The following is a 23,824-nucleotide window of genomic DNA, read 5'->3' on the forward strand; positions in this document are numbered from 1 at the left end:
GTTCCATGCAAAGAAATATATTCACTGAATATATGAGATTCACTATGAGATTAAACACAATCTGAAAATAGTAACCTGACCAGATGCTATTTAATTTATATTAGTTCTGAGTAAAGGTCACTCTAGTTATTAAAGTCCGTTTGTTAAAAACCTAATGAAGTGGGAGTGAATGGTGTTGGTGGACCCAATCCACAAGTTCAATAAGATGACTCCAATTACAAAAAATAAAATAAAATGAATTAAAAGTTTTAAAATACTGCATTGAATTCGCGGGGAATCCTGGAATATTCTCCGAGTTGTCGATCTCCTTTAAACGGAGTCTTCTCTTATATCCGATTAGCACCGTGTTCTATACAGTTTAATTTGTCTGAATTTCCATTATTTAACAGTCCCTCTCATTGCTGCTAATGAGTGGAGAAATGACCAGTTCATGACCAGCTTCAGTGGAAGATAAAACATTTATTCCTGTGATATTGTGTAATATGCCACAAAGTCCTGATATCCTGTGTTCCCAACACCAGTGAATGTTAGACAGCCGCTGGTCAGTAAAATTAGCGGCAATGGTTTGGATGCTGAAGGATAACTTTGCTGGTCGCCGTGCCCGTTCTGATTCACTAACTTCTCTGTCAAAAGCTGGTGTGAATTTTATGTTTCTCTGTCAACTCACTGTTGAATTATCAGGCAAGCGGCTTCTTTTACCGCTAATGTTCACAGGACTGTCTGAGGCTGAGGGACAGTTCGAGAAATGTGAAGAGAGACATTGTGTAATGTTAGAGCTTCTTCTTGTCGACAGGCCCACATTGTACAGTGATGGCCATCCGCACTGCAAATGTAATCACGTCATTCATTCCCTCATTTAGTTACATTTCGTCTGATAAATTATACTTTATTATTGCAATGGGATAGAGTCCCGGAGTGTTGCAAATCTGAGTGACAGACGATTTATTCCCTGATAATGTAATTTAATCTGTCTGTGTTCATCCCTTTATATTGGAGTGCAGAAATAAAGAGACTTAATATATAATGGAATTCGATTTTACTTAGAGATGCTCAAATATAATTCTCCATTCGGATGAGGATAGACATTACAATGAATCCATTCAGCCAAACAAATATACCGATACCGATCTAATATCGTTTTTTAAATAATAACCTATTTAAATATCTGAGTCCATTCTGTTGGGGGTGTGGAAGGTGGGACGCGGATCCAGTCGCCGCCTCCACCAGGGAATCAAAAGGCGGCGCCTGGAAAGCCGCCCCCTTCTGCCGGGTATTTAAATGCCGCTCACTGGGACCCGAATCCAACAGTCCGGGAGCTGGTTTGTTCACTGAGTTCCTGACACAACCATTTCCCCCAAATGACCAGAAGGATGAGGTGGGCCATTTCTCTCAGTTTGTTGCTGACTTTCTTATCCCGTGAGTAGTTTTTATTGTCCAAGTCTCTCACTGTTACTGTCTCAGTGTTAGTCTCTCTCTAGAATGTTCCAGAGTCGCCAATCATTTCACCAGCATTAATCCTCGGGCTTTTTGATATATTTTTACAGGTGTCCAGTCGGATGTTGTGTTGACTCAGCCGGAGGCAGAGACCGGGCGTCCCGGAGGCTCCCTGACACTGACCTGTAAAACCAGCGGCTTCAATCTTGGCAGCTACGGGATGAACTGGGTCCGCCAGGTTCCCGGACAGGGGCTGGAGTGGCTGGTTTACTACTACGATTCATCCAACACCATCTACTACGCGCCAGGGATTCAGGGCCGATTTACTCCGTCCAAAGACACTTCAAACAACATCTTCGCTTTGGCCATGAGGAGCCTGAAGACCGAAGACACCGCCATCTATTACTGTGCAAGACACCACAGCGAGAGGAACCAGGGCTGGACCCGCACAAGAACAGCTCGGGAGGGAATTCAGCAACTTGCACCTTAACCTGAAGGTCAGCACTTGATCCAAATCTAATATTAATGTCGGTGGTCAGAACCGGACAACGAACCGCGTCTGACACAACTGAGACAGACAAATGTTCGCAGTAAAACCTAACAAACCTACCGATATCAATGTGACTGTGTTTATATGTAATGTCTCAGTTTCAGCAATTACTGACCTGAATATGATACTTGTTTTAATCTGTCTATAATATGGAGCAGAGCTTTGTACATTGTGTTTTATACACGATTAATTAAATTGTAAATTAGATCAGAAGCAAACGTCTATTTGAAGTGAATATTGAGCGGCAGGACTGAACAGAGAGTGGGTGCAGTTTTTGTGCGGGTATCTGTCACTGTGACTACAGTGGGTCACAGTGCTGTGCACAGCGACATCCTCATACAAAAACCTCAGTGAAAGAGTTTGTTCAAATTGGTGATCAGCGCCACAGCAGGATTGTCAATGTCAATGAGTTTTAAATAAAACAAAGTTTGGAAGTAATATTAGTTTGCAAAAAGCTATAAAAATCTTCCACTTTATCTTTGTTGACCGACACGCGAAATATGCACAGAAGGTTTTAAAGTGTTCCGATCCTCTTTATAAATGTAATGACCAGGACAAGCTGAAATAACTCACCCATTCGCTCTTGGAAGAGACAGTTAGGTTTTTGAGTGAACAGTGAAATTAAATCTCTGTATTTTACAGTTAACAGTCGGCCGCAGTATTTGACACGCTGTGTCTCACTGTGATAGCTGGGGCACAGCAGTTACTATCAATACAAAAAGCCCCTCAGCACTAATTAACTGAGGCTGGCTCAGTGCTCGCTTTTACAATCCAACTTTATTTACAGTGATGTATTATTTATTTCCAGCACTGACAAAATAATAATAATTAATGTGGAAAATTGGTGGTCGTTATTTAGTCACTGTTGGTGTTTTCAATTACATTTGCATGTCTGTGAAATGTAAAACATTCGGTCATTTATGAAGAGAGAACGGTATCCACAAATATTAATATAATTTCCTGAAAATTAATCGTGAATTTTCTTTGCCGTTGGTTTGTGAATATTTAAAATAATGGTGGATTTCTGTCTATTTTGTGCAGGTCCGGTTATTGAACGGAGCTGCCCAGGGAATGTGACACTGTGACTATCTCGACTACTGGGGACAAGGCACCATGGTGACGGTGACTGCAGGTAAGAACCATTCCATTATTTACCAACTGTTTTACTTGAGTATTTGTTTTATATTTTTCTGCATTTTCAAAATCCATTCGTTCACTGAAATGTGTTTTGGTGGATCATGTATTGAGATGTTGTTGCAATGTTTCATTTGATCCTGCTGAAAGGGGGACATAGAATCCCGCGGTTTCTTGACAGAAAGATGCTGCTGAGGGATTCAGTCCCTGTTTGCTGTGATTTGGTGTTTATTTGCTGAGGATACTGTGTGGCTGGGCTACTTTAAATACAAAACGTCTGTTTTTACGATGTTTAATCTCGGTTCTATCTAATATCTGCAGCTTGTACCGTCTTCCGCACAAGTGTTTGAGATCGAGCCCAACATTGACAAAATGTGCTAAAGTTTCTGTATTATCTTATTGACCATGTTCTGCTTACTGAAAGTACTGATGATTTATTCAAGTTTTCTGTTCAGTTTACCTGTTCGTTCATTTGATGACATGAGGGTTTGGTGCATTTTACATTGAGATTTTCTTGCAATGTTACATGTGATTCTTTTGGAAGTGTTTGTAGAATTGAGCTGCTTCTCTATGATGTTTCATTCCTTCAGCGATGTGATTTGGTGTTTTCCTGCTGAGGAATGTTTTTGGGTGACTTTGTGTAGAAAGGTTTGTGAAACGGTTTGGCGTGTCTGTATTGTTTCAACTCGGTGACACTGAGCGGTTACACGGTTTGTGCTTGAATACAAAGAGTCTGCGTGTTTGAAACTGCTTGTCGCTGGATTGTCGGCAGAGAACAGGGAGATTGTTTCTGCACGTGAAGAAAGTGAAAATTGCAGATTAAACTAAACCACGTTTTACGACTAATCCTTTCCGAGCACAAGTGTTGCTGCTATCAGTTTGCCGTTTGTGCAAAGTTTAATCTCGGTGGCATCTGATGGTTGCAGCTTTTACCATCAACTGCAATCATTAAAAGCATTTAAATATGTTTGAAAAATGACTCAGTATGAAAAAACTGGTTAAGTTTCAATATTTATTTGTTGTTAATATTCCAGCTCCTCGCAATGCTATTGCTGTTATTCCACATTTCTGTTTAGTTAAATAATTCATACATTTGGTGACCAGCTGGTTTGCTGGATATTGATATTTTCTTGCAATGTTAAGTTTGATCTTGTTCGATGTAGAGTTGAGTTGCTTCTCCATAAACGGGTTTAATTGATGTGATTTAGTGTTTTGTTCAATTGATGTGATTTAGTGTTTTGTTCTGCTGAGGAGATTGTGTATCTGGGTGACTTTAAATGATTAAGATCTGTGAAACGGTTTAGCGTTTCTGCATTGTTTCTGCATTGTTTAAACTCGGTGACACTGAGCGGTTACACGTTTTCTGATTGAATGCAAACAGTCTCCGCGTTTGAAAATGCTTGAAGGGAGATTGTCGGGAGAAAACAGCCAAGCTTAAGAAAATAATCGAATAAAGATATATTGATGCATTTTGTAATTTTAACTGATGCTTCCAGATTAAACGAAATAGTGACTGAAACGCCCATGCAGAACATAGTAACATTTATATAATTCAAACAATTGCAATGCGGTGATACAACTCCATATTAACCAAAGGTTATTTTCGATTAATATAATTCATCATTAATCACCTTTCACAATCATGCTGTGTCCTGCACGAGGTTGACATGGCCGGACAGGTTTCTCGGCTGGAAATACTTTGTAGTTCCAGTTAATCTATTATTTCAGTGCCGCTGCAACCACATTATATATTCACTGTAATGCGTAGTTGGATAGCGAGGTAATTATCAGTAATCTAACCTGAAACAGTTTTCTGAGATGTGGAAGTCGCTGCCAATCAAGGAATTGTTCCCATGGTTTTATTTGTATTATAGGAAAGTTCAGATTGCATATGGCAAGAGATTGAAAAGTAAAAGCTTGAATGTCAAACCGATTTATTTATTTACAAAAGGTTAACAGTACCTTTGCATTTTATAATGACACCCTGTCTCCCACGGCTGTGCTCTACACACGATAGAATTATAGGAAGAACAGATGATAGGAAAGAAAGAATGATTATATCTTAGCTTTCGGCTTAAATTTTATTAAATGCTAAATTCAACAACAAATTTTCCACTCCACTTGCTCATAATGGGTCAGTTTTGCAAATGATTAGAATAAATATTACTGAGCTGTTCTCGTTATATTCATTACTTTCTGAGAATAGATGGAGTTTATGATTTATCAATGTGTTCAGAAAGGCGCATATTTTACACATTTGTAGGTCGAATAGAGCAATTGGAGTAAAAAAAATAAAATGTGAATATAGTCAATTAAATGTTAAGATGATTCCATCGAGTAATTTGGAGTTTACTGTTCAACATTGTTTGATTGTCAGGTTGTTTTAATTAAACCCCAATTATTTCATAAAGATCTGGGTAAAAACAAATTGGGGATTATTGAATGCTATTTTTATTATATTTATTATTATAGTACAGATAATCGAATAAAGAATTAGCTGACAATTAACAATAACTCACAATACAATATCAGTGAGAATTAATTCAGCATAAATGATCTCCTACAATTGAGTTGTATCCTGGCGTGCAATATCTCAAATGGTTTAGAGAATTTTAATAATATCTAAAATTAATTTAGGAACCCATACATTTCATTATACTGCTGTGTGCAGCTAAATTCTTTTGCTGATTACATTCTTTTGCCCTGATTCTTTTGCTGATTATATTTAGTTGTGTTTTTAGAACATATCAGTGGGTAATGTGAATATTTCCTGGTTTGTTTAATTATTGCCCTGTCACTGAGTCTCTGTTCCGTCATTAATCTACCCTGAATCTGTAATATTTAATCTGCTCATTTTCAGCAAAACTACTTTTTGCCCAATTATCGAGTTTTGAGACAGACGGAGAGAAATAGTTAAAAACCGAATGCAGTTTTGAAATTAATGTCAGTTTAATTTCAAATAAGTCACTAAATTATTGTTGTCGGAAGTTGACCATTGATAAATTAGAATCAAACAGTTTCATGAAACTGACAGATTGAACAGATCTGCTGGAACTCGGTTGTTGCCATGTGTGTCTGTTCAGTTTCTGTGCGCGCGGTCACTGTGCTGGGACCAGGAATCTTCCTGACTGGTTGTAAATCTTCTACTTCATTTTCCAGTATTTCAGGGAGTACAATTTGATCAAGTCCTTCAATAAAACTTGTATATGTGTGGAATGTGGAAATTGTACTTGATGTTTGACCAGGCGACTCAGAAAGGGGATTCCAAATCCAGATTGTGACAGTCAGAAAGAATTCAGCAACGCCAGACAGGCTGGAAAAGGAGATTTGGTTGATTTTTAAGCAGTGGTGTATTGGTCTTGGGAATTTTCGATTAGGCAATGCAGAGAGCGATTTATTGGGTTACATTCCGTGCTATGGCAGTCCTTGATTTATTTAATGGGTCAGTGCAGCGGAGAAATCCCTTTGCATTATATTTTTAATCCTATCCTAGGATTCTGGAGGCGCTGGCAAGGCCAGATTTTATTATATATGCCTAAGGGTTCTTGGGAAAGTTTTGATGTGAAGCATCCTTGAATAGCTGCAGTCCATGTGGCGGAGGTCTATCTGCAATATTGTCAGGGAGGGAGTTCCAGAATTTTGACTCGGCGACAGTGAAGGAATGGCGCTATATTTCCAAATCAGGATGGTGAGTGTCTTGGAAGAGAACTTGCAGGTTTTGGTGCACCCATGCATCATCACAAACACAGACACACTCTCGCTCTCTTACACACATTCTCTCACAGCCTCACACAAACTCATTCTCTCACACACATAATCACAATACTTCTTTCAAACATACACACTGTGCCTCACACACAATCACACTCTCACAGTCTCACTCTTAGACACACTGTGACGATCTCTCACACACACTTTCACTCACACGCTCTCTCACTCACACACATTCGCTCACACGCTCTCTCACTCTCACACGCACTCTCCTTCACCAAATCTCTGACACACCTTGCCTCACTCTCACACCCACTCTCAAACACACAGACCGTCTCTCTCCCTCACATACATGCATAATCGCTCTTCAAACGTAGCATTTTTTCTTTCAGGCTCTCTCTCACACACATTTCTCGTATATACACACACACAATATCTCAGACGCACACAAACTCGCCACCACATTATTACTCTCTCACTCTCTCGCTCTCACGCACTCTCACACGTGCACCCTGGCACATGCCCTCTCTCTCTCTCATGGACACTGTCTCATTCTCTCTCTGACACACAATCTATCTCTTTCAGGCATGCAGTATCTCACACTCTCTCTCTCTCACATTCTCTCTCTCTCTGACACACACTCTCTCAGATGCACATTCTTTCTCTCACACATTCCCTCTCTATTACGGACACACTATATCAGACACACAGATCTCCGTCTCCCACACAGTCTCACATCCATAATCGCTCTTCAAACAGAATCAATCCTTCTTTCACACACACAATCTCAAACATACTATCTCTCTCCCTTTCTCTCACACACACTTCCACAGACACACACACGCACCCTGTCACACACACATTCTCTCACCTGCTCTCTCATGCACACTGTGTCACGTGTCTCTCACACAAAATCTCTCTTTCGCACATGCACACTCTCATACACAAACACAAACATACTCACACAAACACTTATTTCTCTCACACACACAAACACTGGTACATACATATCTCAGTAAGAAGTCTTACAACACCAGGTTAAAGTCCAACAGGTTTGTTTCAAACACGAGCTTTCGGAGCACGGCTCCTTCTTCAGGTGAATGAGCCTTCTTCATTCACCTGAAGAAGGAGCCGTGCTCCGAAAGCTCGTGTTTGAAACAAACCTGTTGGACTTTAACCTGGTGTTGTAAGACTTCTTACTGTGCTCACCCCAGTCCAACGCCGGCATCTCCACATCATACATATCTCGTAAACACACTTTCTTTCACTCAAACACAGACATGTTCTTTGGCATACTCTCTCACACGTTCTCTCAGAAACACACAAACTCGGCCGCACAATCTGTCCTTCTCAGACACACGGTCTCTCCCTCATACAGATACAAACGCTCCCACACAAACAGTATCTCGCAAACACACATTCTCTCACTCAAACAGAGACATATTCTTTGGCATACTCACACCTTCTCAGAAACACACAAACGCGCCCCCACATTCTGTCTCTCTGTGACACACGTGGTCTCTCTCTCTCACTGTCTGAGGTACACACCCACATGCTCTCTAATCTCTGTCACACACTCAATCATACACACACTATCTCGAACTCACGCACACAATCTTCCGTTTACACACACTCTCACACACATTGCCTCTCTCACTCACACACAAAATCTCACACACACACATCCCCTCACACACTCTCACACAGAAACTCTCCCTTGCAAATTATTTTATTCTCCCTCTAACACCTATCTCACATACATACACGTACTCTATCTGTAGGAGTGTGGTCTGTTCAGTTTCTGAAAGTATTAAAGCAGCTGCCCAGTGATCTACACTGCTGTCTGACTTTACACAGCCGGTGTTACTGAAAGCTGATTAATGTGGAGAATCAGGACAGGATCGATGGAGCGGAAGAGGAGGAGGCGGGGGTGGTGGAGCCGAATGGAGGAGCCCCCAGCACGGCTGTGGACAAGACAAAAGGAAACTGAGTCTGAGCGGAAAATCATCCAGAGAAACATCGTCCTAATGGCTGGGAGCACCTGTGAATCATCACTCAGCCACGGTCACTCACTCACTCACTCACTCACTCCCACACCCTCACTCACACATCCTCACTCACTCCTTTTTTAAAATAAATTTAGAGTACCCAATCCATTTTTTCTAATTAAGGGGCAATTTAACGTAGCCAATCCACCTACCCTGCACATGTATGGGCTGTGGGGATGAAACCCACGCAAACACGGGGAGAATGTGCAAACTTCACATGGACAGTGACCCAGAGCCCGGATCGAACCTGGGACCTGGACGCTGTGAGGCAGCAGGGCTACCACTGCAGCACCATGCTGTCCTTTCACTCACTCCTTCACACACACTTACCCACCGTCACTCACTCACACAGCCTCACTCACTCACACACACATTCTCACACACCCTCACTCACTCACCCACTCACTCACTCACACCCACCCTCACTCACACACCACCTCACTCACCCTCACTCACTCATCCTCACACACTAATGCACACTCCCTCACTCACGCACCCTCACTCACTCACACTCACACACTAATGCACACTCCCTCACTCACACGCCTTCACTCACACACACATCCTCACTCACCCTCACTCACCCACTCTCACTCACTCACACCCACCCTCACTCACACACCCTCACTCACACATCCTCACACACTAATGCACACTCCCTCACTCACACGTCTTCACTCACTCACACACACTCACTCACCCACCCTGAGACACTCACCCACCCCCACTCACACACCCTCATTCACCAACCCTCAATTATCCACCCTCACTCACAAATCTTCACTCATCCACTCTCTCACACACACTCACTCACCCACCTTCACTCACACGCACTCACCACCCTCCCTGAATCTCCCTCATTCACCGACTCTCATTTCCACACCCTCACTCACTCCCACACCCTCACTCAACACCCTCACTCACACACCCTCACTCACACACCCTTACTCACACACCCTCACTCACACACCCTCACTCACTCCCACACCTTCACTCACACACCCTCACTCACACACCCTCACTCACACACCCTCACTCACACGCCCTCACTCACTCCCACACCCTCACTCACACATCCTCACTCACACATACTCACACGCAGTCGCTACCCTCCCTGAATCTCCCTCACTCTCCTACACTCCCTTGCCACCCTCACTCACTCACACACCCTCACTCACACATCCTCACTCACACACCCTTACTCACACACCCTCACTCACACACCCTCACTCACACGCCCTCACTCACTCCCACACCCTCACTCACACATCCTCACTCACACATACTCACACGCAGTCGCTACCCTCCCTGAATCTCCCTCACTCTCCTACACTCCCTTGCCACCCTCACTCACTCACACACCCTCACTCACACACCCTCACTCACACATCCTCACTCACACACCCTCACTCACACATACTCACTCACACATACTCACACACACTCGCCACTCTCCCTGAATCTCCCTCACTCTCCTACACTCCCTCGCCCACCCTCACTCACTCACACACCCTCACTCACTCACACACCCTCACTCACACACCCTCACTCACTCACACACCCTCACTCACACACCCTCACTCACAGACCCTCCGTCACTCACACCCCTCACTCACACACACTCACTCAGATGCACTCATGACACTTCCTGAATCTCCCTCACTCACCTACTCTCCCTCGCCCACCCTCACTCACTCACACAGTCTCACTCACACACCCTCACTCACACACCGTCACTCACTCAAACAGCCTCACGCACTATAACACCCTCACTCACCATCTCTCTCTCACACTTATTCACTCACACTTGCTAGCCCAACCTAAATTGCTCACTCTCATTCACCTGCACTCATTCACACACCTTCACTTCACCTTAGTCACCCACACTGATTCACTCACCCACCCTCACTCACTCAGCCTCACCTCGCTCATCGTCACTAACCCTCAGTCATGGAACCTCACTCAGTCACCCTCACTCATTCAGCCTCAGTCACACACCTTCACCCTACCCTCATTACTCACCCTCAATCATCTTCACTCACTCACACACCCTCACTCATTCTTCCTCGTTCACCCAGCTTTATTCACTCACCCACTCTCACTCTCTCAGCCTCATTCACTCACCTACCGACCCTCACTCACCTTCATTCAGTAACCCACCTACGCACCCAACCTCATTCAGCCTCACACACCCACCCTCACTGATCCTCCTTCAGTCTCTCGGCTCAATCAATCACCCATCCTCACTCACCCTCACTCACTCACTCACCCACCCATCCTCACTCACTCACCCGCACTCACCCACCCACCCTCACTTACTCACGCTCAGTCACACACCCACCCTCACTCATCCTCATTCAATCACTCAGCTCAATCAATCACCCATACTCACTCACTCACCCTCACTAACTCACCCACCCACCCTGACTTACTCACGCTCAGTCACACACCCTAACACACTCACTCTCATCCATTTACCCTCACTCACCCACCTTCATGTACTCACGCTCAGTCACATACCCTCACACACTCACCCTCAATCACTTACCCTCACTCACTCACCCTCACGTACTCAAGCTCAGTCTCACACCCTCACACACTCACCCTTATTCACTTACCCTCACCCTCCCATGCTCACTCACCCTCTGTCACACTGTCCTCACTTACTCAGCCCCATTCATTCACCCACCCACCCTCACTCTCCTCATTCAGTAACTTACCCTCACTCAGTCACCCACCCACCTTCACTCTCCTCATTCAGTAACTTACCCTCACTCAGTCACCCACCCACCCTCACTCTCCTCATTCAGTAACTTACCCTCACTCAGTCACCCACCCACCCTCACTCTCCTCATTCAGTAACTTACCCTCACTCAGTCACCCACACTCACTAACACACTCACACGCCCACTCTCACTCACCCACTCTCATTCACTCGATCTCACTGACGCCCACAATCACTCACCTCACTCACTCACTCTCTCACTCACACTCACCAACTCACCCACCCTCAGTAAACTACCCTAACTCAGCCCCACTCACTCAACATCACACCCACCATCACTCCCCATCCTCTCGCATTCGCCCACCCTCACTCACTACCCTCACTCACCCACCCTGACCCACTACCCTGACTCACTACCCTCACTCACACAGCCTCACTCACAAAGCCTCACTCACACAGCCTCACTCACACACCCTCACTCACACACCCTCACTCACACAGCCTCACTCACACAGCCTCACTCAGCCTCACTCACACAGCCTCACTCACACAGCCTCACTCACACACCCTCACTCACACACCCTCACTCACACAGCCTCACACACACAGCCTCACTCACACACCCTCACTCACACACCCTCCCTCACACAGCCTCACTCAGCCTCACTCAGCCTCACCCACACAGCCTCACTCACACACCCTCACTCACACAGCCTCACTCACACAGCGTCACTCACACAGCCTCACTCACACACCCTCACTCACACAGCCTCACTCACACAGCCTCACTCACACACCCTCACTCACACACCCTCACTCACACAGCCTCACTCACAAGGAGTCTCTCACCCACCATTACCCATGCGCCTTCACTCACAATCTCACCCATCCTCACACACCCTCACTCACCCATGTTCCCTCTTACATCCTCACTCAGCCACCCTTACTTACACGCATTCATGCACCCACACTTTTACACCGCTCTCAGTCACTGTCACTTACACACACTCACTCACCATCACTCACACACCCTCATTAACTCACTCGCCATCACTCACCCAACCTCATTAAATCACCCTCGCCTCTCACCCTCACTCACTCATGCACCCGCTCTCATTCACTCCCTCATTCTTACCCATCCACTCTTATTCTCTCATTCACCCTCACTCACTCAACCACTATCACATACCCTCGCTCCCACACACATGCTCCACCGCTCAAGCGCCCTCACTCACCCAAGTTCACCCACTAATTCTGTTACACACCTCGCTCACAGCCACACTCATACAGCCTTAACCACCCTCACTCATTCACTCCCACTTATTCACCCTCACTCATTCACCCTCCGCATACACTCACCCGCAGTCACCAATCCTGCCTCACCCACCCTCACCCACTCACCTTCACCACACAACTTCACTCACAAACTCACCCTCCAGGCCTCACTCACCCATCCTCACTTATTTTCCACCTCTCACTCACTGTCCCTCACCCATCATGACTCACTCACCCTCAGTGACACACCCTCACCCAATTACACTCACTCAGTCAACCCCCCATTCTCTCCCACTCATCCACACTCTCATATCCTCAATCACCCAACTCACTCACCCACACTCACTCTCCTACCCTCACTCAGTTACTCACTCATCCACACTCACTCTCCTACCCTCACTCAGTTACTCACTCACCCACACTCACTCTCCTACCGTCACTTAGTTACTCACTCACCCACACTCACTTTCCTACCCTCACTCAGTTACTCACTCACTCTCTTCATTCTCTCTTATTCACGGTCCCTAAATCAGCGAGGGAATGTCTGGAACGAGAGAGAAAGAGAGAACTGGAGTGGGACATGATCACGAGAGGTGCCCACATGTGTCTGTTGGCCCGGGATTGGGGAGAGCCGGGGGTAGTTCAGAGAGTCGGGAGAAAGCGCCGGAGCCGGGAGAAAGCGCCGGAGCCGGGAGAAAGAGCAAGGAGGCAGGGAAAGGGCAGGAAAGGGAGTGGTGGGGAGGAGGGGGGCAAGCACAGAGATGTGGGAGCCAGGGGAGAGATTCTGCGGAAAGCTCAGGGAGCCGTCGCAAAGGACAGAGAGCTGGAAGAAAGAGAGCAGGGGAAAGGTGCCGAGAGCCGGTGGAAGGTGCAGAGAGCTGAGAGAATTGCAGTGATCGGGAAAAAACTCAGCAAAGAGTGGGCGATAAGCGGTAAGATTCCGCGCACAATAATGGCAAAAAAACTGAAAGAACCGCGGAAAGTACCAGGAACCGGGGCAAAATCCAAAGAACGGGAAAAGTGAAGAGCGCATGGACAAAGCAGAACGAGATGGAGGAAAGTGCGGAGAGACAAAGGAAAAGGCAGAGATGTCGGGGAAAGCCGGAGAGCCGTCTAAAAGAGCAGACAGCTGAAAGAAAGTGAAGGGAGCAGGTGAAAGGTGCAGAGATCCCCCGGAATGGCAGAGAGATGGGGGAACGAACAGGGAGCGCGGGGCGGGGTGCGGGGGATTGCAGACAGCCCGGTCTCAGTGACAGGCGGAATGCTGTTCATTGTGACGTACACCGCTCAGTTTGCTGGATTGTGACGTGCACAGCTCAGTTTGCTGGATTGTGACGTACACAGCTCAGTTAGCTGGATTGTGACGGACACAGCTCAGTTAGCTGGATTGTGACGTACACAGCTCAGTTTGCTGGATTGTGACGTACACAGCTCAGTTAGCTGGATTGTGACGTATACAGCTCAGTTAGCTGGAATGTGACGTACACCGCTCAGTTAGCTGGATTGTGACGTACACCGCTCAGTTAGCTGGATTATGACGTACACAGCTCAGATAGCTGGACGGCTGGTTCGTGATGAAGAGCGATCCCAGCAGCGCGGGTTCAATTGCTGGACCGGCTGAGGTTATTCATAAAGACCCCCATTTCCAACCTTGCCCCTGGCCTGGGATGTGGTGGCCCTCGGGTTAAATCACCACCAGTCAGCTCTCAAAAGGAGAAATCAGACTCCAGGACTACGGCGGGGTTTCACATTTTGGAGAACATGATGGCTGAAATAATGGGAAAAATCATCCGCACTTCGCTTTCAATCCAATGAAATTTACATCATTCTGATGACATCAAAATGTTGTTTTATGCCAGGTGATATGGACGGAGAAAAATATGTACGTTTCTAATGAGGGGCCAAACAGGTGGTGATTCTCAAATGATAAAACTAATAGAAGCTGAAATGTGGATGGAAAAATGTTGGAATAAACGCATAATTCTCGTGAATTTTAGAAATGTTTGGTTGCTTAATAAATACAATCCCAGAGTCTAACTTGTTGAATGGGCCATTCTCTCCCAGCGACACCGTCTCCGCCCACTCTCTACAGCCTGGTCTCCTCCTGTCAGCAACACAACACCGACGGCTCCGTCACCTTTGGCTGTCTGGCGATGGACTACTCCCCAGAAATCAGCAGTCTTACCTGGAAGAAAGATGGGCAGCTGATCACCACTGGTGTTAAGAAATACCCGTCAGTGAGAAACAAGAAGGGAACCTACACCCTGAGCAGCCAGTTAACCATCACCGAGTCAGAGGGGGCATGCAGCAAAATCAGCTGTGAGGTTCGACACAGCGTCTCAGACAAGAGCATTGGAATGACATGTAAGTGTTGTGGAATCTGTGAGAAACAGACGCTTTGATTACTTTATTTAAATCTTTGGTCATAACACATTGATGGTTCTCTGCACAGTTCTGATTCCTGCGAGAAATAGTGACAACAGAGAAACTGTTAAAATATAATTAAACATTTTATTCGTCACAACATCTTCTTCAAGAAATGTCTAACTTGTGTTTCTTGAAGGTCCTCTACCTGACATCCATCCAAATGTTCTCCTCACCGTGAGTTCCAGTGAAGAAATCTCAAGCAAGAAATTTGCCACCATGGTCTGTTCAATTAACGATTTCCATCCAAACTCAATTAACGTGAAGTGGCTGAAGAATGGACAACCCATGGATTCAGGAATTATCACCTCTCCCGCCTGTGAAGTGAACGGGAACTTCTCGGTGAGCAGTCGGCTGACAGTCTCCGCTGGGGAATGGTTCAGCAAAGCGGTCTATACCTGCCAGGTCACTCATCAAGAGGTCACCCAAAGTCACAACATCACCGCGTCTGGTAAGAGACACAAACAGGGGAAACAATAAATCATCCTGCACTCTGATGTTAATCCAAATCAGGAATTTACTAAAGTTAGTACAAAGCACAGAACAACTTCTAATTTACTGCCATGTAGTTTGTGTTTCATTCTGATGTAAGAGATGCATTAGGATTGCTCACCATTCAGGATTTGATCAGTATAGAAATAAATGTTTCCCTCTAACTTGAAGTAATTTAGGGAATGAGGTGGATTTGATATCAGCTTTATCCTGAGACAGCTGATTAAATTGCAGAGGCAATGGCTGTCTGGAACCCTTTACTGAAACCAGCTCGGAACGAAGATTTTGGAATGTTTATCCAACCTATTTATAATTCAGCCTTCAGCATTAGGTTTCTGAGATCAGGACTGGAATATTTGTATTGGCAATGCTGCAATACAGATTCATTAGAATGGTATCGGGGCTGACTGTATTTCAAAATGAGAATAGTTTTCACAAACCAAACTGGTTTTCCGTTGTGTATAGAAGATTAAAGGCGATCATTAGAGGTTATTATTTCGAAGTTGATTTATTCCCATTGAGTGAGTGAAGGCTAAATCCTGCTGTCCTGATTCTGAAGATGAAACTTGGGTTGATTTCCATTTTTTTCATTCACAGATCCTTCCGTTTGCACTGATGCCTCAGTAACAATACTGCCACCACCAATAGAACAGGTCTTACTGGAGGCGACTGTAACCTTAACCTGCGTCATTTCAAATGCTCCCTATGGAGTTAACGTATCCTGGAGCGAAGCAAAGAAGCCGCTGAAATCAGAGATTGCCAACCAGCCTGGGGCAGATACTGAGAGCGTGGTCAGTAAATTAAACATCTCGACACAAGCCTGGCTGAGTGGGGCTGTGTTTGACTGTGTGGCGAGCCATCAGGACCTGCCAACTCCTTTAAGAATTTCAATTCACAAAAAAATAGGTGAGTGGAGAGATTGAAGCAATAAGTGAGTCATTGTGTCTATTTCTAGTGTCAGTGCAGCGGTCAGTATTTAGCATTCAGGGTATTTATGGTCCATTCTGATTGGTAAATCCACTAACTGAATCCTCTGGGCATTTAGAGTTTAAGGGGGAAATTGATATGCGGATGAATGAACAATGAATTAAAAGCAGTGATATTGTGTTTAGATGGAGTGAGACCATAGACCACAAGACTTGGGAGCAGATGGAGGCCATTGGGCCCATCAACACTGATCCAGCCTTCAGTGAGATCCTGACTGATCTGCTGTGATAATCTTCAACTCCTCTTTCCCGCCTTATCCCCATATCTCTTGACGCATTTACTAATTTAAAATATGTCTTTCTCAACCTTGAACATACCGACCGACACAGAATCTACAGGCCCCCTGCGTTAAATAATTCTGCAGCTTCGCTACCCTCTGAGAGAGGAAATTCCTTCTCATCTGCGTTAAATGGGTGAACCCTTACTTTGTGATCCTGCACGCTGCTCCTAGACGCTCTCACAGGGGAAAACAATCTCTCACCGTCTATCCTTTTTTTTTTTTAAATTTAGAGTACCCAATTATTTTTTCCAATTAAGGGGCAATTTAGCATGGCCAATCTACCTATCCTGCACATCTTTGGGTTGTGGGGGTGAAACCCACGCAGACACGGGGAGAATGTGCAAACTCCACACGGACAGTGATCCAGGGTCAGGATTTGAACCCGGGTCCTCAGCGCCGTAGGCAGCAATGCTAACCACTGTGCCACCGTGCTGCCCCCCTCACCGTCTATCCTAAGAAGCTCCCGGAGAATCTTTCATGTCTCAATTAGGTCGCTTTATTCCTCTAAACTCCAAGAAGTCCAACCCAGCAAAGTTACCCTCAGCTCATAAGAAAATCCCTCCATACTCCGGATCAACCTCGTGATCCTTCTCTGGACTGCCTTCAAAACCAATCTGACTTCCTTAGATGAGGGCACAAAAACTATTCAAAGTGTATCAGGTGTAGTCTAACAAAATAATAATAATCGCTATTGTCACAAGTAGGCTTCCATGAAGTTACTGTGAAAAGCCCCTAGTTGCCAAATTCCGGCGCCTGTTCGGGGAGGCCGGTACGGGAATGCCTTGTATAGTTTTATCCAGACTGCTCCATGTTTATATTCTATTCCCTTTGGAGTAAATGTCAACATTCAATTTGTCTCCATATATCCTGCAGAACTTTCTTTTTGTGGTTTCTGCACGAGGACCCCCAATTCCCCCGTTACTTCAGCTTTCTCCAGTCTTTCTCCATCTAAATAATATTCCGTTATGTTCTTCCTCCTACCAAAGTGTCTAACCTCACATTTCTGTCCCTCTGTGGATATTCTGTAATCTTCACCACTTGCCTTTCTACCTATTTTTGTTATCTGCAAATCTGGGAATAGTACATTCATTTATTAAACACAGTTTTGAAATTCCTGTATATTACATCTACTGGCCCCCCTCTCTCTAGCCTTCTCCTTATCACCTCAAATAAGGGTACTAAATTTGTCAAGAAATGATTTCCCCTTCACGAAGCCGTACTGACTCTGCTGATTATATTGTGTATTTCTAAATGCTCAGCTATTGGATCCGTTATAATGGGCTCGAACCGTTTCCCACTGACAGATGTTAAGGTCACTGGCCTATAGTTACCTGTTTTTGACTCCGTCCCTTTTGAATAAGGGTGTCACATTGGCAGTTTTCCAAATCCTCTTGGGAGAAGGTGGGAGGAGCCTGGTGTGGAGCTTTGACACGAGCACAGAACAGTTGGGCCGAATGGCCTTTCCCCTGCTGTACACTTTCTGAAACTTTCGAACCAACATCCGTAAATTCTCAGGGAAAAGGATTGTGTCCACCTCTGCTCCGAGCTGGGAACCCGGACAGATCCCAGAGTGGAAAATGGAAACCTTTAAAATCCAACACAAAACACATTTCTCCCACATCTAACCCGCGGTTCCATTATCACCGGAATTCCCCATTTTATTGACATTTATTGTACATTTTCTGCAGATCCCAATCCGCGGGAACCGTCCGTCTCTGTCCTCCTGCCCTCGGCTGAAGACGTCTCCGCCCAGAGATTCGTCTCCCTCAGCTGCTTAGTGAGAGGTTTCTCCCCCCGAGAGATCTTCGTCAAGTGGACCGTCAATGACAAGCCGGTGAATCCCGGGAACTACAAGAACACCGAGGTGATGGCGGAGAACGGCAATAGCTCCTTCTTCATGTACAGCCTGTTATCCATTGCAGCGGAGGAGTGGGCCAGCGGCGCTTCTTACTCCTGTGTGGTGGGACATGAAGCCATCCCCTTGAAGATCATCAACAGAACGGTTGATAAATCCAGCGGTAAACCCAGTTTTGTGAACATTTCCCTCGCTCTGATGGACACCGTTAATTCATGTCAATGAGAATCTATTGGTTATATTTCGAACTAAAATAAAAATAATAAAGGGTTTTTCCTCCAATTGTGATTTAAATGTACAGCCGCTTAATTAATGGTGCTTCCACTTTGCTGATATTAGATCTGTTCAATGAGACTCGGATTTCTACAGGTCTCAGCCCCAAGTCTGATACAACCAGTGCTCCCAGCTCAGATACACCCTGGGTTAGAGACAGAGTAAATCTCATTCATTCCAGGATTCAGCAAAATATCTTCATTGACTTTCCTCCCGCTGAGGAGAAATCGGACAATTTCCCATTTCAGGCAAACAAACCCATCACATTTAGATATCGGTGTTCCTGCTTCTCTCATTGTCCATCCCTTTAAAATTAATGTCAGCTTTAAGTTGCTGTATCACACCCAGTGGGAACTGAATTGAGGGCCACACAGAAACATGGACCAACAATGCCCAGTCAAAGAGCGGGGGAAGTGAAATTGTTAATCCACTGTACCCCCACTTCACCAACAGAGAGGGGGAGGGGCATTAGTTAATCCACTGTACCCGCACTTCCCCAACAGAGAGAGGGGGAGGGGCATTAGTTAATCCACTGTACCCGCACTTCCCCAACAGAGAGAGGGGGAGGGGCTTTAGTTAATCCACTGTACCCCCACTTCCCCAACAGATAGAGGGGGAGGGGCTTTAGTTAATCCACTGTGAAGAGACATGAGAGGTGTAGAATAAGTGGGAGGCTCCGGCCGCCGTTGAAATACCACTACTCTTATCGGTTTTTCACTTACCCGGGGAGGCGAGCCCTGAGGGGCTCTCGCTTCTGGTCGGAAGCGCCCGGGCGGTAAAGGGATTAAGGGTTATGGTGTTCGGGCCGGAAAGTGGAGCTGAGTCCACAAAAGATCAGCCATGATCTAATTGAATGGCGGAGCAGGCTCGAGGGGCCAGATGGCCTACTCCTGCTCCTAGTTCTTATGTTCTTATGTTCTTATGTACCCCCACTTCCCCAACAGAGAGAGGGGGAGGGGCTTTAGTTAATCCACTGTACCCCCACTTCCCCAACAGAGAGACGGGGAGGAGCTTTAGTTTATCCACTGTATGCGCACTTCCCCAACAGAGAGAGGGGGAGGGGCTTTAGTTTATCCGCTGTAGACCCACTTCCCCAATAGAGAGAGGGGGAGGGGCTTTAGTTAATTCACTGTACCCCCATTTCCCCAACACAGAGACGGGGAGGGGCATTAGTTAGTCCACTGTACCCCCACTTCCCCAACAGAGAGAGGGGGACGGGCATTAGTTAATCCACTGTAACCCACTTCCCCAACAAAGAGAGGCTGAGGGGCTTTAGTTAATTCACTGTACCCCCACTTCCCCAACAGAGAGAGGGAGAGGGGCATTAGTTAATCCACTGTAGCCCACTTCCCCAACAAAAAGAGGCAGAGGGGCATTACTTAATGCACTGTACTCCCATTTCCCAGGCAAAGAGAGGGGTAGGGGCATTAGTTAACACAGTGTACCCCCACTACCCAGGCAAAGAGAGGGGTAGGGGCATTAGTTAACACAGTGTACCCCCACTACCCAGGCAAAGAGAGGGGTAGGGGCATTAGTTAACACAGTGTACCCCCACTACCCAGGCAAAGAGAGGGGTAGGGGAATTAATGAACACACTCAATTTCCCCAGCAAAGAGAGGAAGAGGGGCATTAGTTAACACACTATACCCTCACTTCCCCAACAAAGAGACGGTGGGGGCCTGAGTTAATCCACTGTACACCCGCTTCCAACAGTGAGAGAGAGAGGGATTAGTTAATCCACTGTACCCACACTTCCCCAACAAAGAGAGGTAAGGGGCAATACTAACCCATTTTACCTCCACTTTCCCGACCAAAAGAGAAGGAAGGTGACGATCGAACTCTCTGTATCTCCACCTCCAGCAGGGAGAACCCAAAGGCAATTTGCTGAGCTGACCAGAGAGAGGGAGATTATTAACTCAATATCTTCCCAGTCCCCAAGCAGGGAGTATGAAAGTAAACGGTTCTCTAGACTAAGAACTCAGTTACTGACATTACAAGACTGCATGTAGCTTACTGGCTGAAGGCTTTAAATGACCATCTTGATAAAGATGTTCTTAAAGTATCTATTTATGCAACAGAATTTTTTAGCACCCTTGTTCCTCTTATCCGTATGCTTAAACCGATTCCCCAGAATCCAAATCCAGATGGTGATTGAGTTCTCCCTGGGTTTTCACTGTTCTCTCCTGAGGCACCTCCTTGTATTTTTGCATTCGGTCACCTGATGTCAACTTGCAGCTCACACAAAACACATTTATAAGCAGAAAGTTCAACATATTCTACATCGGTACCAATAATACCTACAACTGGCAAAGCTACAGGCAGCTGATACAAATACACAGACAGATAAACAGACACAGACACTACACATACATGCACACAGGCCCACAAACACACACACGCTCACACGTAGACACAATCACACACATGGACACACACATAGAAACACATGCATTAACATACACCCAGGCACAACGAACCACACATATTTTGACTCAAAAACACACGCAAACGTGCGCAAAAGTTCACAAACATGCCCATAAACACAAACAAGCCCACATTTATACAGAGACAGACACACGTGCACATCCACACATAGACACACAAATCCACACACACACGTGACTACACAAATGTATACAAACAGACACATACAATCACATGTCCTCACAGATACACAAATATATAAAACCAGACAAGCAGGCTGACAGAAGAATATGAAACACAAATGTAACCAATAACATATACATTAGCAGAATTTCACGATGACAGAATTATTTCCATTCAAACAGAGACAGTAATCCACATTAACACACTTATGGACACACGTAGACACATATTAGCAGACTCGTACACACGCTAACACGAACACATATGAATACGCATAGAATCATCAATACACATCAATAGATAATTACAAACAACCATCAACGCATAAATAGCACTGCTGCCTCACAGCGCCATAAACCCGGGTTCAATTCCAGCCTTGGGTGATTGTCTGTGTAGTGTTTCCACGTTCTCCAGTGTCTGTTCCTGTTTCCTCCGGGTGCTCTAGTTTCCTCCCACAATCTAAAGCTGTGCAGGTTCGGTGGATTGGCCAGGCTATATTACCCCTTAGTGCCCACAACGTTAGGTGGGGTTAGGATGTTCTCGGCACAGGGCAGGGGCATGCGTCCAGGTAGGGTGCTCTTTCCGAGGGTCGGTGCAGACTCAATGGGCCGAATGGCCTCGTTAGGCACAGTAGGGATTATCCGATGATGATTCTATGATGAAATACACGCATCAACAAACACACACACACACAAACGCATTTATCTAGACACAAACATTAAGACACTGACGTGCATGTTGAACGTATAAAGACACATTAACACTTTTATTACTGGGAAGGGAAGTATAAACTTATATTAAAACAGGCATTAATATATAAACATAGACTTCAACACACAACACACACACAATAAAACACTCATATATACACATTGACTTAAGATAAATTTACACAAAGGCGCTGACACACAAATACACAGATCAATACTCATTGACACATGAACACACACAATGACACTTATAAAGACATCGGGACACACAAATGAAGAGTAAAGAAACACGAATTTCGCATCTACACAGACACAAAAGCTAAAGAACAAACACAGACGTCAGGCAAGGGCGGCACGGTGACGCAATGGTTAGCACTGCTGCCTCACGATCCCGCTCCTGGGTCTTTGTCCCAGTGGAGTTTCGTCGTGACCCGTGGGTCTCACCCCCACCACCCAAAGATGTGCAGGGTAGGTGGATTGGCCATGTTAAATTGCCGCTTAATTGAAAGGAAAAAGTTACAGAGATCGATTTCCGAGTGTCATGAACTCAACAGTAGATATGCAATGACAAATATATTAAAGAATGAATTAGCAGCGGGAGAAAATGAAACGAGAATATTAAAAACAAAACGTGTATTAACAAACAATCTGATTATATTTATTGGGCTCTATCTCCGTAGATACCACAGACCACACCTGGACTGAAGACAATGAGGATGATAACGGCAACATCTGGACAACCGCTTCCACATTCATCACCCTGTTCTTCCTGAGCATTTCCTACAGCGCTGCAGTCACTCTGGTGAAGGTGAGAAGATTCAATCCACTCACACATCAAACTGACAGAAGCCGTTTAAGAACACTAAATGTTTGATTGATTAAAATCTCTAACATCAATGTTCCAGATCATAAACATCTGCTTCATCAGTTTCTCTCTCTTTTACAGATCAAGTGATGGGTTGACGTTCGGACGCTGTAGATTTCCCTCAGCTGTTTATTATGATCTGTGTGTGACACAAATACAATATCTCCTCTTGGTGACTCTAACAGTAAAATTATCTCAGTTTGTTATTCTGCATCTGTAACTGAGACAATCATGGACAGTATTTCTGCTTTTCAGTTTAAAATGTACGCGATAATTTTGGCTGTAATGTAATTGTAGCTAGTAATTTCTCTCAATGTCATGTCTAAATAAGTAACTTACCTTGGATCTTATTCACAACAGTTTTCTTCCCTTTATGTTGAGCTCCTGTTCTCTCTTGTGTCTGTTACAGTTGTACATACATTTGGCAGCTCAGAGGGCATGTGTTCTGTTCTCA

The 23,824-nt window shown here is 45.2% G+C and overlaps 1 gene segment (V, D, J or C); it reads left to right on the top strand.

Moving 5' to 3' along the window:
• Positions 1–1,370: 1,370 nt before the first annotated feature.
• Positions 1,371–19,203, top strand: LOC119961515. The segment is given in 7 exon segments: positions 1,371–1,416; positions 1,545–1,857; positions 3,070–3,116; positions 14,942–15,241; positions 15,441–15,752; positions 16,391–16,699; positions 18,749–19,203. Coding segments are annotated over 7 exon segments (1,719 nt in total).
• Positions 19,204–23,824: the final 4,621 nt, after the last annotated feature.

The sequence above is a fragment of the Scyliorhinus canicula genome, unplaced genomic scaffold (assembly GCF_902713615.1).
Source record: "Scyliorhinus canicula unplaced genomic scaffold, sScyCan1.1, whole genome shotgun sequence".
Taxonomy (NCBI): Eukaryota; Metazoa; Chordata; class Chondrichthyes; order Carcharhiniformes; family Scyliorhinidae; genus Scyliorhinus; species Scyliorhinus canicula.